This window comes from Olea europaea, chromosome 7, assembly GCF_002742605.1.
Source record: "Olea europaea var. sylvestris chromosome 7, O_europaea_v1, whole genome shotgun sequence".
NCBI lineage: Eukaryota > Viridiplantae > Streptophyta > Magnoliopsida > Lamiales > Oleaceae > Olea > Olea europaea.
The window spans coordinates 3,867,150-3,886,260 of record NC_036243.1 but is presented as its reverse complement, the minus strand read 5'-3'; the positions used below and the strand labels follow the sequence as shown (position 1 = coordinate 3,886,260).

Below are 19,111 nucleotides of genomic sequence, written 5' to 3'. Positions count from 1 at the left end.
CTTCGTCGGTGGATCTGCAATAGTATCAATTGTGGGAATTCATTCCTTTCTTTACGAACGAAAGTTGATTTGGAAGCAAATGGAATTCAAAGCCAACTTTCGAATTTTTTTTGGTAACTTTTTGAATTAAAGACTTGAAACTATGGACTGACTCGAAGAACAATAAGAAAAGAACAACTGACTCAACAAGAATTAAAAGGGATATAACCTTGATCTTGGTGCCTTAGCTCTAATACCGAATGATGCAAACCCAGTTAGCAAGGTTACAATCGAACCCACAGGAATTGACACCGGATCCCAATAATGCCCAAATACGACCAAGGTTTAGGAATCAACCCGCAAAAGTGAACTAAGCAGCCGCACGTATATGAAACGAACGACATCTTAATCACACAATCTTGAAATCTTCTCCGGATTTGTAGATTTGACCCAAAGAATTAATGAATCAAACAACCCAATGGTAACGGCGACGCGAAGGACCTTTTGATTACGCAATCTAGAGAAATCAACCCGATATTTTGTTTGAACGCCACAAGATATTAAATCTTGATAAGTTCATATTTTGAATCAAAAGCTTCGAAAGAGAAATCTCGATTAATTCATTGTAAAAGTCTTGAAATACAATGAAAGAAACAAAAGCCTATTTATACTAAAACCCTAGAGAGTAATTAAAATGGAATAAAACTCTAAAATCCTAGAAAAAATTGAAAATAATAAAAATACCAAATATAATAGAAGTCTACCATAATTAAACTACCCTTGAAAACTCGGCTGCCCATCCAAAATCATATCAACTCTCCTGGTTTTATTTATTCTGCTGTGGCTCATTTAACAGTTTTCGAAATAAACGGAGTCCATATGCATATTTATACTACGTTGATCAGGCAAGACGATGCTCTATTACTTTCAGTGGCTAAGCTATGAAAAAATGATTTGAGATTGAAATTTCATAACTTGGCGTTTGAACCCTCTTGAAGGAACAGTTTAAATGGCAAGATGTAAACATTATCATTTTTGTTGAGGATGAATTTCCCTTTCACCCTACTAAGTGAAATTTCGTCCAAATGGGCATAACATTCTGCACCAAATAAGGAGGGTAACTGATGTGCCTATAATTACATCCAAGTGATTGCTTCATGCTCGAAACATAACTGACTAGAAATTGTGCTACCTTAGACCGTTGTAGTTACGGTCATCCTTCACGTCCTTCAATCACCTACATCAAGGTCATTAGGTCTCTAACTTCCTTGACCTTTCAGCACTTGGCAGGTGTTTGCACCTATACATGGTGTTACAACATTGTAAAAACTTGTTTTTGTTTTGGTAAACATTCATTTAGGACTACTCACTGTTGAGGTATATCTCAAAATATTCGAGCGACTTGAATGTTGAGGAGCTTCCACTAGGTAACCTAAGTGCTAGTTGTGCTATTTCGTCAGTCTGCGTGTCATAGTCCTCAGTTATATGCCTTATATACCAACATCTGGTTGAAACATTTGGGTCTCCCCTTGATTATTTACACATTTGGCTTTCCCCTTGATTATTTTCGCTTTTTATATTAGAAATCATAATTTAGCACTATTTGGTTGAAACTTAATATGATGTCATCCATCTGATAAATTTCTTGGATTCAAATCACTTTTGCTTGAAAAACAAGTTCATGGCCTAATGTCGACAATCACATAATACATTAAGAGGCATGTGGGTAGGACTGTCAATGGATCGGATCTGCCCATATTCGATCCGATTCGATAAGAATAATTATTCTATCCGATTTGATCCAATAATCCAACGGATATTAGATTGTTAAATTCATATCCAATTTACTAAATTATCGGATATCCGATCCGAAATATTTTACACATTTTTTTATTGCAATAAAAGAAAATAACCATATTAACCTATTGTCAATTTCAATAAAAATCCACATGATGATACCAAAAAGAACCAAGATATGAAATATTGCAATGACTACATATCCAACAAACGTTCAAGTGAGCAACAAAAACGAATGAAAAAATTCTCAAGAGCAGCTTTTGAAGTTTGAGCTCTATCTCCATATCATATTACCACAAGTCCACCACGCCTACAAAAAAAGATGTTTAAGAATAAAGGTTGTACAAAACAAATATCATTTCAAGAAATTGAAATGCTGATGAAATCTTAGTGTTGGAGATGACATACAAAGAAAAATAAAAAAAGAAGGAACCGTAATTTTTGGAAGAATATCATCCCTGCTGTGTAGAGATGAAGAGTCGAGACGTAAAAATGAATTAAAGATGGAGAATACCATGGGTTTCCATCTGATTGAATCTGATTCAGCTACGGTGGAGAATAGGAAAGGTTTTTTGAATTAATTAGAAAGAAAGAAGAATGTTCAAGAACCAAAACGTTAAACGTGGCCGAAAGAGATGATATAGTGTCACGCCCATTATTAATCTTTATCATTTGTCAGATTGGCATATGGATTGGGACGAAAGTGTCAAGCCCATTATCATGTTTCAACATTAATTTCTTTATTTTTTTTCTGAATACACAATTTACAATAATATATATTAATGTTATTGGAATTTAATAATTTTGACGTCCTTCATTAAAATTCATAAAGTATATAAGATCAATTTTAAAAAAAAAATTGTAATAAATTATGCTTTAATATACAAAATATATTATATTATTATAATAAATCGGATCGGATTTACTTACATCCATATTTGCTTCATTTAGTCAACGGACTATCTGATTGAGACCCTAAATCCATCTTCTATTAATTTCATCGAATTCAGATCGAATTCAAATCAAAATCCAATCCATTAATAACCCTACATGTATGTGTTGCCAACAAATGAGAGGACACTCTCCTCTTCCCTGCTCATAAGGGCGTATCACTCCATTGCATGCATATCATTGGGGCCCCTTAACAAAAACAAGAGAACTTCTTTTAACATTTTTAAGGCCTTACAATGGTGTCTGAGGATTCTGAATGGGCAATCAATATATACATAGGAGGTGGACAAGAAGCACGTGGTAGGAGCAAGGTTTTGCTGTCTTTAAGGACGATTTGGTCCTACTCCTACATGGGACATTGATTTATCATGGAAAAGTTAATTGTATATGAATAGTCACTTTCTTTCTCGATTCTTTTGATTTTGTGAAGATCTTTTGATTGGTTACAAACAATTATTAAAGGTTGAACTCCAACATTGAGGGTCTTCACTGTCCCGCCCCTAGAGTTTTGTGAGGGAGGTAAATCGCGGGATGTGCCCCAACAGGTAGGTTACAAACAATTATTTGTTGGATTTTTATTGGTCACTTATCCTAGAATCTATTCGGCCTCTTAAGAAAGAAGAGGATGTCTTTCATTAGACTTTCGAGAGACCATAATAGCCTTTGTTAAGCATCTTCATTCTCGAGAAATTACTAAACTATATAAAGGGATATGAGAGAATCAATTGCAAGGACGAGAAATTTGTTGTGCCTTGATTTTTTATTAAATATTTGAACAGTAGGAATAATAATAATTAATTCTCTCCTATGGTTATCGACAATATATGGACGAGATGTGTTGGTATCATCTTTTTTCTTAAGCTTTCAAAATGGCAAAAATGGTCATTACTTTGTTAACTTCCATACTCGAATACAAAATTGACACAATGATTGGAGCTTAACAAGGGCAATATTGAAATTTTACCTCATGTCAAACTAGAAGTACTCCACATTCAACCTTTTTTTTTTTTTAATCAACAAAAATATCCTTTCTTTTTCAACTTTTCAATAACCACCACCTATTTATATTGATGTAAGCTCTTGCATGAAAATGGAAAAGCACCTTTTTTCTCTGTCTTGTGATGATTGATGATTTTGAGACGTGCTGGACGTCCAGGGCCCTGGACGTCCAGTTTTATTCGATGATTTTTCTCCTTTTCCTATGCAAAGTTTTCCTTTCCAGGAATTGAGGCAGCTGGCGTTGGTGAAGGAAAATTGATTTAGGGCCACCCTCTTTTTTTATTTATTTAATTTTCTAAACTTAAAACAGATAATTATTATTATTTCTATTATTATTTTTCAAGTGCTTTTTTTTTTTTGTAGTGTTGTCCAATCAAATAGCGTGGCATGCTAAATATTTCTTGTCATATCACATTTGCTTAAATTGGTGTCTGAACGGACAAAGGTGTTGGTGGAACAGATTGAATAGTATTAGCAATGGCTATACCTCTTTCCAAATCCAACATAAATTATTGGACTGCTGAGCCCACCAAAAGAGTTTAATGCAAACCAATTTTACTTTATATAAACGTCTCGATACGCATATCAATATTTAATTTATAGAACTAAACATAATAATGTTATTCATAGTTAGTGACTGCAATAATTATTCTATGTAACAGCTTATTATTTGAGACATTTACTTGTTAATTGAGGCAATAGAATTATAAGAAATTAAAGTCTTAAGTAACAAATTGTCATGTAGAATGACTAATGCAGTCGTTGGCTACGAATATCATTACTCTACTAAATATGTCGTTAGAATATGTTTCTCTTTTTCTTTAATTTCGTCCAATCATAATACCTCATATCCAAACAATATACCAAACATGACATTAGTTTTTCCACTTATATTCTCCATTATCAAGGCTATTTGCCTATTTGTGATTAGGGCTGTAAATTGACCGGATCTATCCAAATTTGATCCGATACTTTTAAGAATAATTATCTTATACGATCCGATCCAACGGATACTTGATTGTTATATACATATTCGATTTGCTATGTTATCAGATATCTGATAACCCGATCAAAAATTGAAAAAATTAGAAAGATAAAATTTTTATATTAGTCAACTTCTAAATCCTAAAGTTAAAAGACCCATATAGCTTTTTACCCAACTTTTGGCCCACCTATTTATAGATAGTAAATTTTATGATATTCTAGTGAGTATCCGACGTGGAAAATAAGAAGTTGGGAACTTGGGAATATTAAAAGCAACTCCAATGCAAAGTTAAAACTTTTTTTTATTTTAATCACATATTTTTTCGTCAATATACTATTCAAAAATGTATTTTTGACAAGAATGGAGTCCTATGCCCTCGTTTGGCTCCTATTAAATTAAATCTTATTTTTTTCTTTTAACCACACAATATTTCATAAAATAATATTACACGTAAATCGAATTTTTTTTTATCTTTTTCAATCACTTGTTTTTCAGAAAAATACTATTCCACCTATTAATATTTGAAATAATGGGGGCAAACAGGGGCCATATAATGTGCACTTAGGGTTCCTGCATTTCAGGGAGTAAACCAAGCGATGCGAGCTCGGCAACTGTAACAATGGTTCTCAAGTGAGTTCTGCCATCCCTCTCTGTAATGAGATGCGTAATCCAATGCTCAATTCAGATTTTTAGTGTATATGTAATATGTCATCTGTTGCACATAAGGATCTGTTTGACTATTTTGAACTTTTTTCTACTTTAGGGTAGAAATGGTGGTGGAGGGTGGGGGTGAAATTCGCGTACAGGTTGAGTGTAAAATATTTATTAGATGGAGGACATATTGGTATTTAAAAAGGTAGCAACAACAATTTTAAAAAGATGGGCTGTTAATTTAGTATGATTTTAGATTTAATGGGGGATTTAATATTTTACTGTGGCTAGACAGTAGCATATGGTGTTTCAATCTAGAATTCTTTTGTTTTACTTTGAAAATTAGAAGATGCTGTCAAATAGATAAATATAGGACGCAAATGTCTATTGCTTTGTTATGTGTGTGTGTGTGTGTGTGTGTGTGTATGCTGTCTTGCTTTGAATAAGTTTTGCTTCTACTCCATATAGATTTTACGTTCAATTTCGGAGTTAATTTTCTTTTGTTTGTCTCACCTGTTAATTATGGGTTGTCAGGACAGAGCTTTGCCGATTTAGTGGTGCCAAGATATAACCAGGGAAGGGTATCAGATTTATTCGCTCAGTCTCCTAGGTGGTTGAAGAAGGAGAAGAAGGCAGAGTTGATGTCCAAGTCACAGAAGGCCTCTAAGAGCAATGTGCCCAAGGGTGCTATACCCAAGGGTCCTAAGCTCTGGAGGTGGTGCTGGAAGCGTTAATTTCTCAGTATTTTAGATGCTGTCGCATCTAAAACAGAAAAGTGAAGTTATAACGCTTGCCGCCACCACCTCCGAGCTTAGGCCCCTTAGCCTAGCCTCCGTAGATGCAAGCTTCACCCCCAGATTCTTAATCCTCGCATTCTTCTCTCCCAGCGCTTCCCAATATTTCTTCGCTTGTTCAAGAGTTGACGTAAGGTTTATCACGGAGCGGCTATGGCTAGCCCTTTCCTCTTCAAAAGCGCGCTCTGCAACATTTCTGGCATTTTCACTTGGAAACTTTTCCTGCTTGGTTTCTCTTGCAGCTTTTATTGGCATTTTCACTTGCAAACCTTTCCTGCTTGGTTTCTCTTGCAGCTTTTATGGAACATATTGTAGCACGAGCATTGTAGATTGCAGCCATCAAGCTAGCATCCTGAGCATCCATGGAAGAAAGATAGTGGTTATGTTTTGCCTGCCAGCTCTTATTGGCAACTTGGGCTATTGGGCAGCGGTAGGAAGGGAGCTGGTTTAACAACATTGTCCTCCAAGTGTGCCTCCTCAATGAAGTCTAAGTAAGCCTGGGGTTTCTACCCCTTTCATTGCTTCAGTTTGCTTCTGAAAGAAAGAGATCTCATGTTCGGCCAACACTTCCTCTTGTCCTGATGAGGAATCTCAGGAACAAGAGGGGTAGTTTTCAGCACGGGAGGATTGGGCACGGATTGGGCACAGAATGGACAGAAGCAGCACGAGTTTTTTCCTTCAGGGCCTCGTCCTTGATAAGAAACAGAGAGAAAATTTTGAAACCGAAGAAAAAAAAATATTAGAGATTCAGGGCCTCGTCCTCTCTCTGCTTCTTCTTGGTCAGCGATTCCAAGTCCGTGGCCCGGAATTGGCCCTTTGCCTCTGCAGAGGAAATCAGAAAAATAACAATTTTAAGGTTTAAAATGTTACAGTGGAATTCTAGAAGAAAATATAATAACAATAAACAATATAAATTATAAGGCCACTACGTTACCCTTTGCCATTAAGACCTGAAGCATGCAGGAAACAAAACGATTCAAATAAATTTATTACCACTTGCGGCGTTGGAAAATGAACCTCATGATCAACAAAACATTTACATTCGAAATAACATTTCGAAGAAATATCAAAAAGGATTATTTTAATAGAACTCCATGCACATAAATGTTATGATAACAAGCATAAGATTAATTCATTGAGATGCGGTGCCTCTCCAAGACATGTCACGATGTCAATACTGTCTGTGAATATGCTCTTACGGCTACAAGGACTAAAAAGAAAGATGTCGAGGGACAATTAATAACGTGTCATTTATTGAATATTTCTTAAACTATTAAGATTCTATTCTATTGTTTTAACCATATGCTTATAATCAACCTAGTTTCAACAAAACTTCTATTATTCCAATGAAATTGATGACGCCAAAAATATATGTATCTCAGATCACTGAACTCGTTGGGATTTAAAACCCAAAACCTCATCTAGTCACAAGATGATCAATCTCTGGTAGACATACTACAATCTCTAACAATTTGTGTCTTCGATACAATACCAAATCTTTATACTATTGAATCATGTACAACATAAACTTGATGATACAATGTTGAAAAAGCTTAATTGGCATTTTAAGATGTAAGCCTCAAAAGAAATCAATAAAATACTTCGAAAGATAATACAAATATGCAATACAAATATTGTCATAATAAACCATCTTAAAAGTCCAGTATAAAATTAAAAATCTAACTTGCGAAAAAACATAAAATAAATAAACAAAGTAGGAAAAAATAAGCTTTCAAAACATAAACTTCGAGGGAAAGGTCAAGGGTGTCCGAAGAAACCTGAGAAAGTGACAAAATATTAAAAAGAGAAACTATGAGCTGTGTGACATCGCATGGACGCAGAAATTATCTTTTTTCGTGAGTGCGTGAGAGATTCTACCATTTGGACCACAGTCGCACTATGAAGTCACCGGACCGATATTGTTCAATCTATTGTCAGTCCTGGTTCTCCTCTTGGTGTGATATTTGTTCTTTTGACAATTATGGATATTTTCTTTTATTATTAAGCCCATTATTTCCATTTTGAATCCATTAAATCACTATGTTTTTGTTGGAAATTGGTTTCTAAATTGACGGAAATTGGTTAAATATAAAATTGGAAAGTGTGACTAACGTGTTAAATTCGACCGAATATTCGGACTTGATCCTATGGTCAAATTACGAAAGGCAATAGGCCAACTTGTTCTACTCATCGAGTAGATGATAGTAGTATATATGGACACTAGAAACTACTTCGGATGAATGAAAAATTGCAGTTCAAAAGTTGGAGGAAGTAAACGAAAAAAATGAATAAAAATATGGTGGGCCAAATAACACCGTCGCTTGAGCTACGGTGTTATTGCTCGAGCGATGTCTGGGCAAAAATTGAGCGAAAAAGTCTCTGTTCAAATTTTTGCAGTGTTGCTCGAGCGAAAAGCTAGTGAAAATGAAGTATTGCTTCTATTCCAAAGATTGCACAATTTGGCTCGGACGACTTCATCCACACCCCTTCTTCGTCTATAAATAGGACCCCTTGGACGTCCTTAAGGGTATATCATCTCATATTTTGCATTGAGCACTTTTCTTCCCTTATAAAATCTCTCTTCTTCTTGTATAAAATTCCTTTGTAAAGAGGAAATTCCGTGGGTTCGTTGATTCTTATGGTTTGAATGCTACTACCACAAAATTACAAATTTGTTGTATCTTGAAAGACAAGTGCCGTCAACCATGAGCACCGTAGCGGGGTAATATTGTCTTAAAGAGAAAGTACCATCACTTGCATCTGATTTGATCTCTTTTCCTTTTCCTTTTCCTTCTTCTTTTATTTTGTTACCTTGGTATTGTGGTTTTCTACTAAAATTTTCATTTCTTATACATATGTGGTTTAATCACCGTCTTGGGGATTAGATTGTGTTTTTTTTATTATATACGTAAACGACCATCTGACCACTCACAAATAAACCCGGTTCCAACAATCTTAAGACAATATTTGTCGGTGATTGTTTGGTATTCTTAAATTGAACTTTGTTCTTTTGTTTGGAATAGTCTTAGTGCACTATTCCTTCCCCTACTTTGCATTTTGATAATCTTCTATTTGTGTAACAAAAATGAGTACTATAGTGGTTACTTCAAGTCAAAATGTTACGAACAACGTGGTTCCACAGGTGGTTCCACCAATGGCTGTACCACTGCAAAACATCACTATCCCGTATGGTGAAAAATTGAAAATTTTCAATGGCGTGGATTTTAAGAGATGGCAATAAAAGATGTTGTTTTATCTCGCTACCTTAAATCTAGCCAAATTTCTAAAGGAAACAGCGCTAATCGTACAAGAGGGAGAAAATAATCGTGAGTCGATTATTGCGTTGGATGCATGGAAGCACTTGAATTTTCTATGCAAAAACTACATTTTGAGTGGGTTGGACAATACAGTGTATAGTTCAAAGGACTCGGCCAAGGAACTATAGGACTTATTGGAAAAGAAATACAAAATCGAGGACTTTGAAACCAAATAGTTCATTGTTGCAAGTTTTTGGACTATAAAATGGTAGATACTAAAACTCTGATAAGCCAAGTGCAAGAAACACAAGTTTTCTTGCACGATATACATGCTGAAAAGATGGAACTAAGCGAATCATTTCAAGTGACTGCCATCATCGAGAAACCCCCTCCTTTGTAGAGAGATTTCAAAGTCTGCTTGAGAATTGAGGAAGACAATAAGAAAAATGAAAGGAAACGCGTTGATTAACTTGGAGCAAACTTTGCAGAAACAGAACAAAGGCCTTTAAACAAGAAACGAGTTCTCCTATGATGCACAGCATAGATACAACTCCAAGAATGTGAAAAAGTTCAAAGGAAAATGTTATAATGTGGAAAGGCCAGATATCGTTCAAGGGATTGTGGAAAGCCAAGGAAGAATGCACAAGCCAACATGGTGGTAAAAGACAACATTTCTGAAGGAATGCAAGAGATGAGTGTATCTGTGGTTGTGTCTGAATGCAACGTGGTTGGAAATTTGAGGGAATGGTGGGTCGATACCCGTGCAACCCGTCATGTATGTGCTGTTAAGTCGATGTTCTCCAACTATTAAGAACTGTAACGTGAGCAACTGTTCATGGGGAACTCTGCAAGTTCCAAAATTGAAGGATAAGGTAAAGTCACTTTGAATATGACATCCGAAAAAGAACTCGTCCTCAATAATGTCCTACATGTGCCGAATATCCGCAAGAATCTTGTGTCCGGGTCTCTCCTTGGTAAAAATGGTTTTTAAACTTGTATTTGTATCCAATAAATTTGTGTTGTCTAAGAATAAGATGTATATAGGAAAAAGATACACGTGTGATGGAATGTTCAAAATGAACGTTCTAGCTGTTGTACCGAAACAAGGCATTATGAATCAAGTTACAAATTCTATTTACTTGCTTGAGTTTTGTTTGTGACATAATTGATTAGAACATACGAATTACAATTCATTGCGCAAACTTATTAAGTCAAAATTTAATTCCGACACTTGAAATTGATCCTAATCACAAATGTGAAGTGTGTGTTGAAGCAAAATTGGCTAAGGCACCATTCCATTCGGTTCAAAGAAACATGGTACCTCTAGAATTAATCCATAACGATATATGTGATTTGAAATTCGTTCAAACTAGAGGTGGTAAGAAATACTTTCTAGCTTTTATTGATGATTGTAAAAAGTACTGTTATGTCTTTCTTTTGAAAAGTAAAGACGAAACCTTGGATGCATTTAAACTATATAAGGCTGAAGTTGAAACCCAACTTGACAAACGAATTTAGAATATTTGTAGTGATCAAGGATGGGAATATGGGGCACCATTTGAAGAATTCTATTCTGAACATGGAATTATTAATCAAACAACGGCACCATACTTTCCTCAATTGAATGGTGTTGCAAAACGCAAAAATCGAACTCCTAAAGAGTTGATGAATGCAATATTGATAAGTTTGGATTTACTTCAGAACTTGTGGAGGGAAGCTATTTTAAGGGCAAAAAGTCTTCTCAATCAGATACCGTTTAAGAAAATGGAAAAGACTTTATTTGAGTTATGAAAATGTCATCATCCTTCTTACCAACACTTAAAAGTGTGAGAGTGTTTGGCAAAGTTGAAGTTCCTAAACCTAAGCGAATTAAAATTGGTCCTAAGATGATTGATTGCATATTTATTGAATACGCCAATAATAGTAGTGCATATCGCTTCCTTGTACGCAGATCTGAAGTTCAAGATGTTCACGAGGGCACCACAATTGAATCAAAGAATGCAGTATTCTTTGAAAACGTGTTCCCTTGCAAAGATAAGGAAACGGTAAGTTCAAATAAACGAAATTATGAAATTGCAAATGGATCTTCAAATAAGGAAGAACCAAGGCTTAATAAGCGGGCTAGAATATCCACATCATTTGGTCTGAATTTTCTAACCTACATGGTAGAAAATGACCCAATAATTTTTGAAGAAGCAATGTCTACCCTGGAAGCACCGCTTTTGTAGCGCCCCGCAAATTTTAGAATAAAAATGTATTTATTTTGTACATTACATTTTTACAAATAAAAAAATGATGATTAGAATGAAAAAGGTGATGCTGCCACATGTATGAGATTATCATGTTTTTGACTTGTGGACACTTGTAGAAATGATAAGAAGGATTGGTTTATTTTAATATTTATTTACCTTGATTTTAGAGATTGAAAAGGGATAATTACCTTGGTTTTGGGAGGAGTGATATGGACGTGCCACACGTTTCTTAAGGAGTGACAATTGACTAAGAATTTTTACGGAAAATGGGCAAGCCAGTTGACACATTTTTAGGCTTTTAATATTCCCTCTCAACTATAAATACCATACAAGGGTTTTTATTATTTATCCTAGAAAAATTTATATATTTGCATACAGTGGCTGCAACACCACAAACAGAGAATAATGATTTTTGGGAATGCGAACCTCTTGTTTTTTGCTTCCAAGCAAAACTGTTTTATCTATCGAGGTAGGATTATGCGGTGGAAGTGGTTCTTCCCATTTAAATTATTTCTTCATGTTGATAAATATTATGCTCATGAAAGTTATGATATGATATGATATGAAATGGCCATCCGGTACCAAAGATATGATATGATATGAGCTCTTACCGATTTTAGATATATGATATGACGGTATGATATTTTCACGCATGATCTAACACTTTTAATCGGGATTGCACCAATAATCGTATCCTACCGAGTATTTTCATATACTCACCATTTTCCCCACTCTTACAAGATTGAACTGGTCGTTAGTTGGTAGGCGATGAGGTGCGGTCATGGTGCCGAGATTATTTTATTTGGAATAAACACATTAAATTCGGTGTAACGTGAATCAAATTTTATTTTTAGTATTTAATTTAGATGCATTTATTAATGAGTCGATATCTTGTTTGTAGACTATGATATGAGATAAAATCTATTTTTATTTGGAATAGCTCATATTAAATAAAATGAAGTTTTTGGTAACGACTCTCTTACTTATTTTATTGTAAATTTTGGGTCGTTACATAATGGTATCAGAACGGGTCTATGTTTATGTAGACTTTAAAAAAAAATCTCGAACAGTGACACCTGCACTATTCACCCGAATAGTGTCACTGTTAGTTTGATTTTGTTTGGTACAGTGACACTGTTCACGTGAACAATGTACAACACTGTTCACATGAATAGTGGGGCCACTACCATAAATTTAGTTTAATTTATCATTATTGAGTTTAAGAATATTCATGGCAGCGTAAAATTTTATTCTGACATGTGGGATTATACTCTATTGTATAATGAATGTAGCAATATAGTTACCTAATTAGTTATTCAAAATTTTTTATAAACCGTTACGTGAAATAAATGCAAAATTGTTTAGTCTAACATCACGTTGTATTTGTTACAAAAAATAATAATTTTTTTCTATCTTCTGTGATTTTTGCACGTATTTGGTACTTAGAATTAACGGATAACAAAAAAAAAAAAGGGATTTTAAATTATTGCTAAATTGTATGTGTCAATGTATTTGTAACATTTGGGAAAAAAATTGCTTTTATTGTCCCTATTCGTTGCACATTTTGAGGAATTTGTAGAATTTTGTTGACCGTTACTGGGCTCACCTTAGAGTGTTGAAGTCAAAAATTGTAGACTGATTTAATGAAATAATTGGCTGATTTGATGGAATAATGCATTTTTTCGTCTATAAATTATCAGCAATTGAATATGTTAAATATCAATTCTTTTCTTCACGAGCACAACAAATGACACACACACACGGAGTATAACAGTCTGATATTCAGTAATGTAAAAAAAAAAAGGGACTTTTCAACTTTAAGAAAAATATTTTGATTATATTGTTGATACATCTCGCTTGATTACTTTCTGGACCCCTTGATGAGGTACTATTTAATATTATTGTAATGGTTGAAGTTATACCATGTGATGTAATTTATTTGGCTTATGTGAATGTTTACTTGCTTTGGATTTAAACTATGTACTGGGAATTTAATGTGTAAAAAAATGTCGTGTATTTATTTAAAATTCATAATTTCTGTTTGGCGATAAATCTCGTTCTAAACTAATAGCGATAGCTGCTAGTTTTGCCTCTCGGGGAATAAGTCTTTAGAATGCAAATGGATATTCAAAAACAAATTGAAATCGAATGGATCCATTGACAAATATAATGCTAGATTGGTTGCTAAATGGTATAGGCAGAAAGAAGGACATTATTTCTTTGATACCTACTCACCAGTAACTAGAATCATTTCGATAAGGTTGCTAATTGCAATTGCTACAATACATAACCTTGAGATTCATGAAATGGATGTGTAAACAACATTTCTAAATGGTGAGTTAAAAGAGGAGATATACATGAAACAACCTAAAGGGTTTATGTCTCGAAATCACATGAATGCAACAATTAAGAGGGGGAAAATATCATATTTTACACTCTTATCATACCCCCAACTTTTTTATTGCTAGTCCCTAGCAATTTAATGCAGAACAAAATAAATGAGTGATTGATCCATATTACAAGTGAAGTTGTTGAGTTCCAATTCAACTGCAGTTCATTATCTTTTCAAACTCAACACTACAAGAAATTAGCAATGTTATTATCATCAAGATATCAAAAACACTTGCTAAATGGGTGAGTGGGTGTTAAGCCAATAACCATCTTACTGCCAACCCTAACACATATAGCATCAAGTATGTCTCAAGCATATAGCATCAAGTATGTCTCAAGCTAAAGGATCAGCCCCATAACTCATGGGTATCAAAGTGTTTAGTATGATTTTCTCCCTATGAAGTTGAGAAAGGGTATACACTCACAACTTGGAGGCTTAAATATTTAGGAATAAGCAACAAACAAACTTTGATCTTGTGATAGGCATACTTTCAAATGAGAATTCAACTCTTACCACAAACCGACTTGAGATCAAAACAGTCAATGCAAAAGGTGTGAAAAGGGTTAAGTTGGGTTATATAAAAAGTAGGGCAAAATGAATTTAAGGACTTTCAGGTATCTAACTAGGCATCTTAATAAGTATTTCAACATATCAATCTTTGTATCAACGAATTCCTCAACCTTTCAATTCCCAACAACAATCCACCTTTTTTTCATTTCTTTTCTTTTGTTTGTTTGTTTGTTTTTTTTTTTTTTTTTTCCAATTTTCATTTCTTTTGTGTTTTCCTGTTGCACCTGAGCACTTATCATCTCTTATCACTTTCCTCATTACTTTGCTTCTCAAATGGACATTTAATACCTACTATACACTTGGAACCATAAAGGTAGAAAAAATGAATATTCATAGACTTTATTCCAATGTGAAGAGGTATGGATAACATAAGTGCATGAAAAGAAATGGTTATATATGTGTATTAGCTCAAAGTGGCTACTAGGGATTATAATTATGAAAAGAAAAAAACTAGTCTGAAGGCTTAATTTCAATTCTAAATTGACTGTTATCATTTCCCAAATATAATCAACCATCATACCACAAACCATGTAATGTTATTCTCAAAAGAAGTGTCCAGTTCACAAAACTAATGAGCGCTTATTGCCATTTTTAATATGTGATAGCTCTCAATCCTCACCAACTCTCACATAAGAAAATTTCAACAAGAGACTTCTCTAACTACACGTGTTAAATCAACAAATGTCTCAATATCCAAACTTTCATGAACAATATTAATTCCTAGTGGCATAGTAGCGAAGTAGGGACCTAAAAAAAAATTAGACCAAATTCCCGTGAAAGTATGCAATTCACAACAAAATTCAAGTTAACTCTCCCCCCAACTAAATATTGCATTGTCCTCAATGCAAAAATATATCCGCCTAAAGAAAAAAATGAAAGATGTCACCTGAATACCGAAGTGAATCAACATAAGCTGAAGTGTAATAAGCTTGAAAGTACTCATATTTAAGGGTGATGCAGAAAATGAAAATAAACTAAAATGCAGTGAATAATGCATGTGATGAAACTAAACCTAAAAACAATGTAAAAATAAGAAAAGAAAGAAAGGGAAAAAGAACTCCCCTTGAGTTGCCTCCCAAATAGCGCCTTTGTTTATTATTATTGGCTCGACCCAATATTGCTTTCTTTAGCCTGCATCTAGCCAGGGCATTGTCAGCTTTTGGTGTATTGCATCAAACTCATTGGAAGCAGTCACTGATGGTGTCCCATAATCCTGAAAATCGTTAAAGGCAGCATAAATATTAGCACATTCCCCCTCATCATACTCGAGTGGAATTTCAAAATTTAAAAGGAAAGAATTTAAACGATCGGGGTCAATAAGCGCATGTGCTTCCTCCTCGACAAGTGCATCAATCATGTATGTTTGATGACACTCATCATCTTCCTCAGGCTATTTTGTGATGTGAAAAATGTTGGCGTTGAATGTCATGTTCCCAAATGATAGTTTCATTAGACCGTTCCTGCAATTGATAAGAGCATTAGCTGTGACAAGAAAAGGCCTACCAAGAATAATGGGAATCTTGGAGTTAACATTCACATCTTCTTTTAAATCCAAAACCAAGAAATCAATGGGGTAGCAAAATTTATCAATTTGTACTAGCATATTCTCGACTATCCCCTTGGTCGTATGGTAGATCGATAAGTCAGTTGTAAACTTACGGATGTAGGTTTTATTTCTCCTAGGCCTAATGACAAGTAAATAGAGTAAGGTATGATGTTAACACTAGCCCCTAGGTCAAGAAGAACTTATGAAATCTCATGGTTCCCTATGACACAAGAAACAGTAGGACAACCAGGGTCCTTATACTTTGGAGAGATCTTTTGCTCAATTACAGCGCTCACATGTTCACTCAAGAAAGCAGTTTTCTTAACATGGTGTTTCCTCTTCACGGTGCATAAGTCTTTTAAGACTTTAGCATACGTGGGAACCTAGGAGATCACATGTAAGAGAGGTAAATTGATCTTTACTTGGTTAAGGTGCTCTAGAATTTCACAATGTTGACCAACGGATTTCGAGGTGGATTTAAGAGCTTGAGGAAAGGGTACTCAAGGTGGATTTTTCACTACCTCCTCATTAGAGGTATTTTCTTCTGAATTGCTAGGTACCATTTCAATTTCCTTAGGTTTGAGAATTGGTTCTATGACCTTACCAGACTGAGTGGTTATAACATTAACTTCCTTAAGGTTGTTTTCTCTTAAGCCTGAGGTTTGTGCCATGTGTTGTCCCTTAGGGTTTGCTTGAGGTTAAGTTGGAAACTTCCCACGTTCCCCTATAGCTAAGGCGTTAGTTAGTTTGGACATATGAGTTTTGATTTCCTTGTTTTCCTCAACAATCTAGGTAATCATAGTCTCAAATTTCTGATTTGTTTTACTTTGTGCCTCTATGAATTAATGTAAGGTATCTTCCAAAGAGTTCCTAGAGGATGTGATTTGATATGGAGGAATAGTGTAGGCTCTATTAGATTGGATAGGTTGGTTTTCAGATTTCCAACTGTGACTATGGTGATTCCGCCACCCTGGATTATAGGATTCAGAATAGGGAATATAGGGTTTTTGATATATGCCTAAAGCATTACAGTGTCCCTCATAAAGTCCCCTCATCTCAGCATAAGTGGTACAATCTTGTGCTAGGTGATCACTCCATCCACACGCAAAACAAGGCTCTAAAAACTCAACACGGGAAACAAGTCGGGTTATTTTTAAATCCTTAGCACGTAGAGCTTCAATTTCTCTAGCAAGAGATTCTACCTTAGCTCTAAGGTTGTCCTCCTCTCTAAGGTGGTAAATGCCTGTGCTAGTTGGATTTCCTATTGGTCATGACCTATTGTTATTATTGGAGGCATTAGGTCCAGTCTATGTGTGAGCCTTTAAGTTAAATCATCTAGGTATTCTATGGCCTCGTCTGGATCTTTTTGTAAAAAAGTCACCGTTACACATTATCTCAACAAATTGACGCTCCCTAGGTGTTAATCCTTCATAGAATTAACTCACCACACGCCAACTCTCATAACCATGGTGGGGACAAAGGGCTTGGAACTCTTCATATCTTTCACAGGCTTGGTATAAAATTTCACTATCCTTTTGGACAAATGAAGAGATTTTCTTCTTAAGGGCAGCGGTTTATGATAGGGATAATAATTGCCAAAGAAAGCTTGGGTCATTTCAGCCCAAGTCCCAATAAAAACATGGTCTCAATGAATACAACCAACTTTTTGCTCGTTCTTTAAGTGGAAATGGGAAAAATTTAAGCCTGACTATGTCCATTGTACCATGTTGATTATGGAAGGTTGCAACCACCTCCTCAAATTCTAGAATATGCACGTATGGACTCTCGTTTTCAAGATCATGAAAAGTGGGAAGAAGTTCAATCATTCTTGGTTTGAGATCCATGTGCAGCATATTGGCGAAAACATGATGCATGACGATGTAGATGTGCGCGTGGGATGAAGGTAGCCTTGTGAAGTCCTATAGGGCGCATCGTCGTGCTCACTAACGGACATGTTGTTATATGGTGTAGTGTTGGATGCATAATCAAAAAGAGGGTTACAAAGTGATTCAAACACTGGTTAAGGCCTCGCAATAAATCGCCCTCGCTCTTCTCGAAGTCTGTTCATAAAACGCACAAAAAAGAAACTAAATGAGAAATAAAAAAATAAACTAGAAATAAACGGCAAACTAAAAAGAAAAAAAAGGAACGAAGTCACCCTCTTGCTAGAAAATCCTTTAATTATTTGCACTGCCTCCCTGGCAACGACGCTAAAATTTGATTATGCCCAAAGAATAACGCGGTAATTGTAGTACAGGTTTGGGGTGTCATATCCACAAAGAGATGGAAAATTATTTAAAGGATCAAACAAACTAGGGTTTTCGTGATTTGCGAAGTAAGTTTTCAATTGGAGTAATTTTTAAGTCTCAATATTTAAATTAATGAAGTTTGAATCAATATATGAAGTAATGAAGCACCGAAATTCCCTCGATTAGATTGGGTTAATCAATGTCAATTATGCATGAATTTACTCAATTAAAGGTTTTTATTCTAACACTTTAATTGAAAGATTTAACATTCAAACCTATTCAATTCCACAATGATTCCCAAACCTAGATTTCTTTCACAATATCATTCCACAATAATCTATTGAAATTAGATCCAAAAGCAATTATATACATCAAGCACATAATGGTAAAGAATCACACCAATAGGGTAAAGAATCACACCAATAGGACATTTAAGATTGAAATTCAATAAGTACTTCAATTATTCGATGAAAAAAGGTGATTGAATCCATGAAAATTTAATACAAATTAAACCAATCTCAAAACATGTCCATAAGAATAAGAAATCTAAATCTAGAATTGTTTTACAATGAAAGAGCACATTTATGCACGAAAAGACATGAAAATTCCCAAATCTAACCGAGGTCCTTCGTGGCTTTACCAATAGGTTTAGTTCTCCATGGATTTTTTGAGCCAAAAACCAAAGAAAA

The 19,111-nt window shown here is 34.8% G+C and overlaps 1 protein-coding gene and 1 long non-coding RNA gene across 4 annotated transcripts; one reads left to right on the top strand and one right to left on the bottom strand.

Moving 5' to 3' along the window:
- Positions 1-1,884: 1,884 nt before the first annotated feature.
- Positions 1,885-2,951, bottom strand: LOC111397658. Of its 2 annotated transcripts, none has more exons than XR_002703299.1 (2): positions 2,707-2,951; positions 1,885-2,086 (listed from the first exon to the last, which is right to left on the bottom strand). It is a non-coding gene; the product is annotated as an uncharacterized LOC111397658 (long non-coding RNA). The 2 variants fall into 2 exon arrangements; XR_002703300.1 differs by lacking the exon at positions 2,707-2,951 and adding an exon at positions 2,291-2,470.
- Positions 2,952-5,260: 2,309 nt separating this feature from the next.
- Positions 5,261-7,846, top strand: LOC111396718. 2 transcript variants are annotated; one of them, XM_023023194.1, is made up of 2 exons: positions 5,261-5,341; positions 5,902-7,846. In XM_023023194.1, the coding sequence occupies exon 2, from the start codon at positions 6,113-6,115 to the stop codon at positions 6,605-6,607; it is 495 nt and encodes a 164-aa protein (XP_022878962.1). In that variant the 5' UTR covers positions 5,261-5,341; positions 5,902-6,112; the 3' UTR covers positions 6,608-7,846. The 2 variants fall into 2 exon arrangements, with proteins under 2 accessions (XP_022878962.1, XP_022878961.1); XM_023023193.1 differs by having other exon boundaries at positions 5,897-7,846.
- The last annotated feature ends 11,265 nt before the right edge of the window (positions 7,847-19,111 follow it).

Excerpts from the sequence above, each read along its gene's own strand:
- LOC111396718 (XM_023023194.1), top strand. The coding sequence starts at position 6,113 with ATGCTGTCGCATCTAAAACAGAAAAGTGAAGTTATAACGCTTGCCGCC.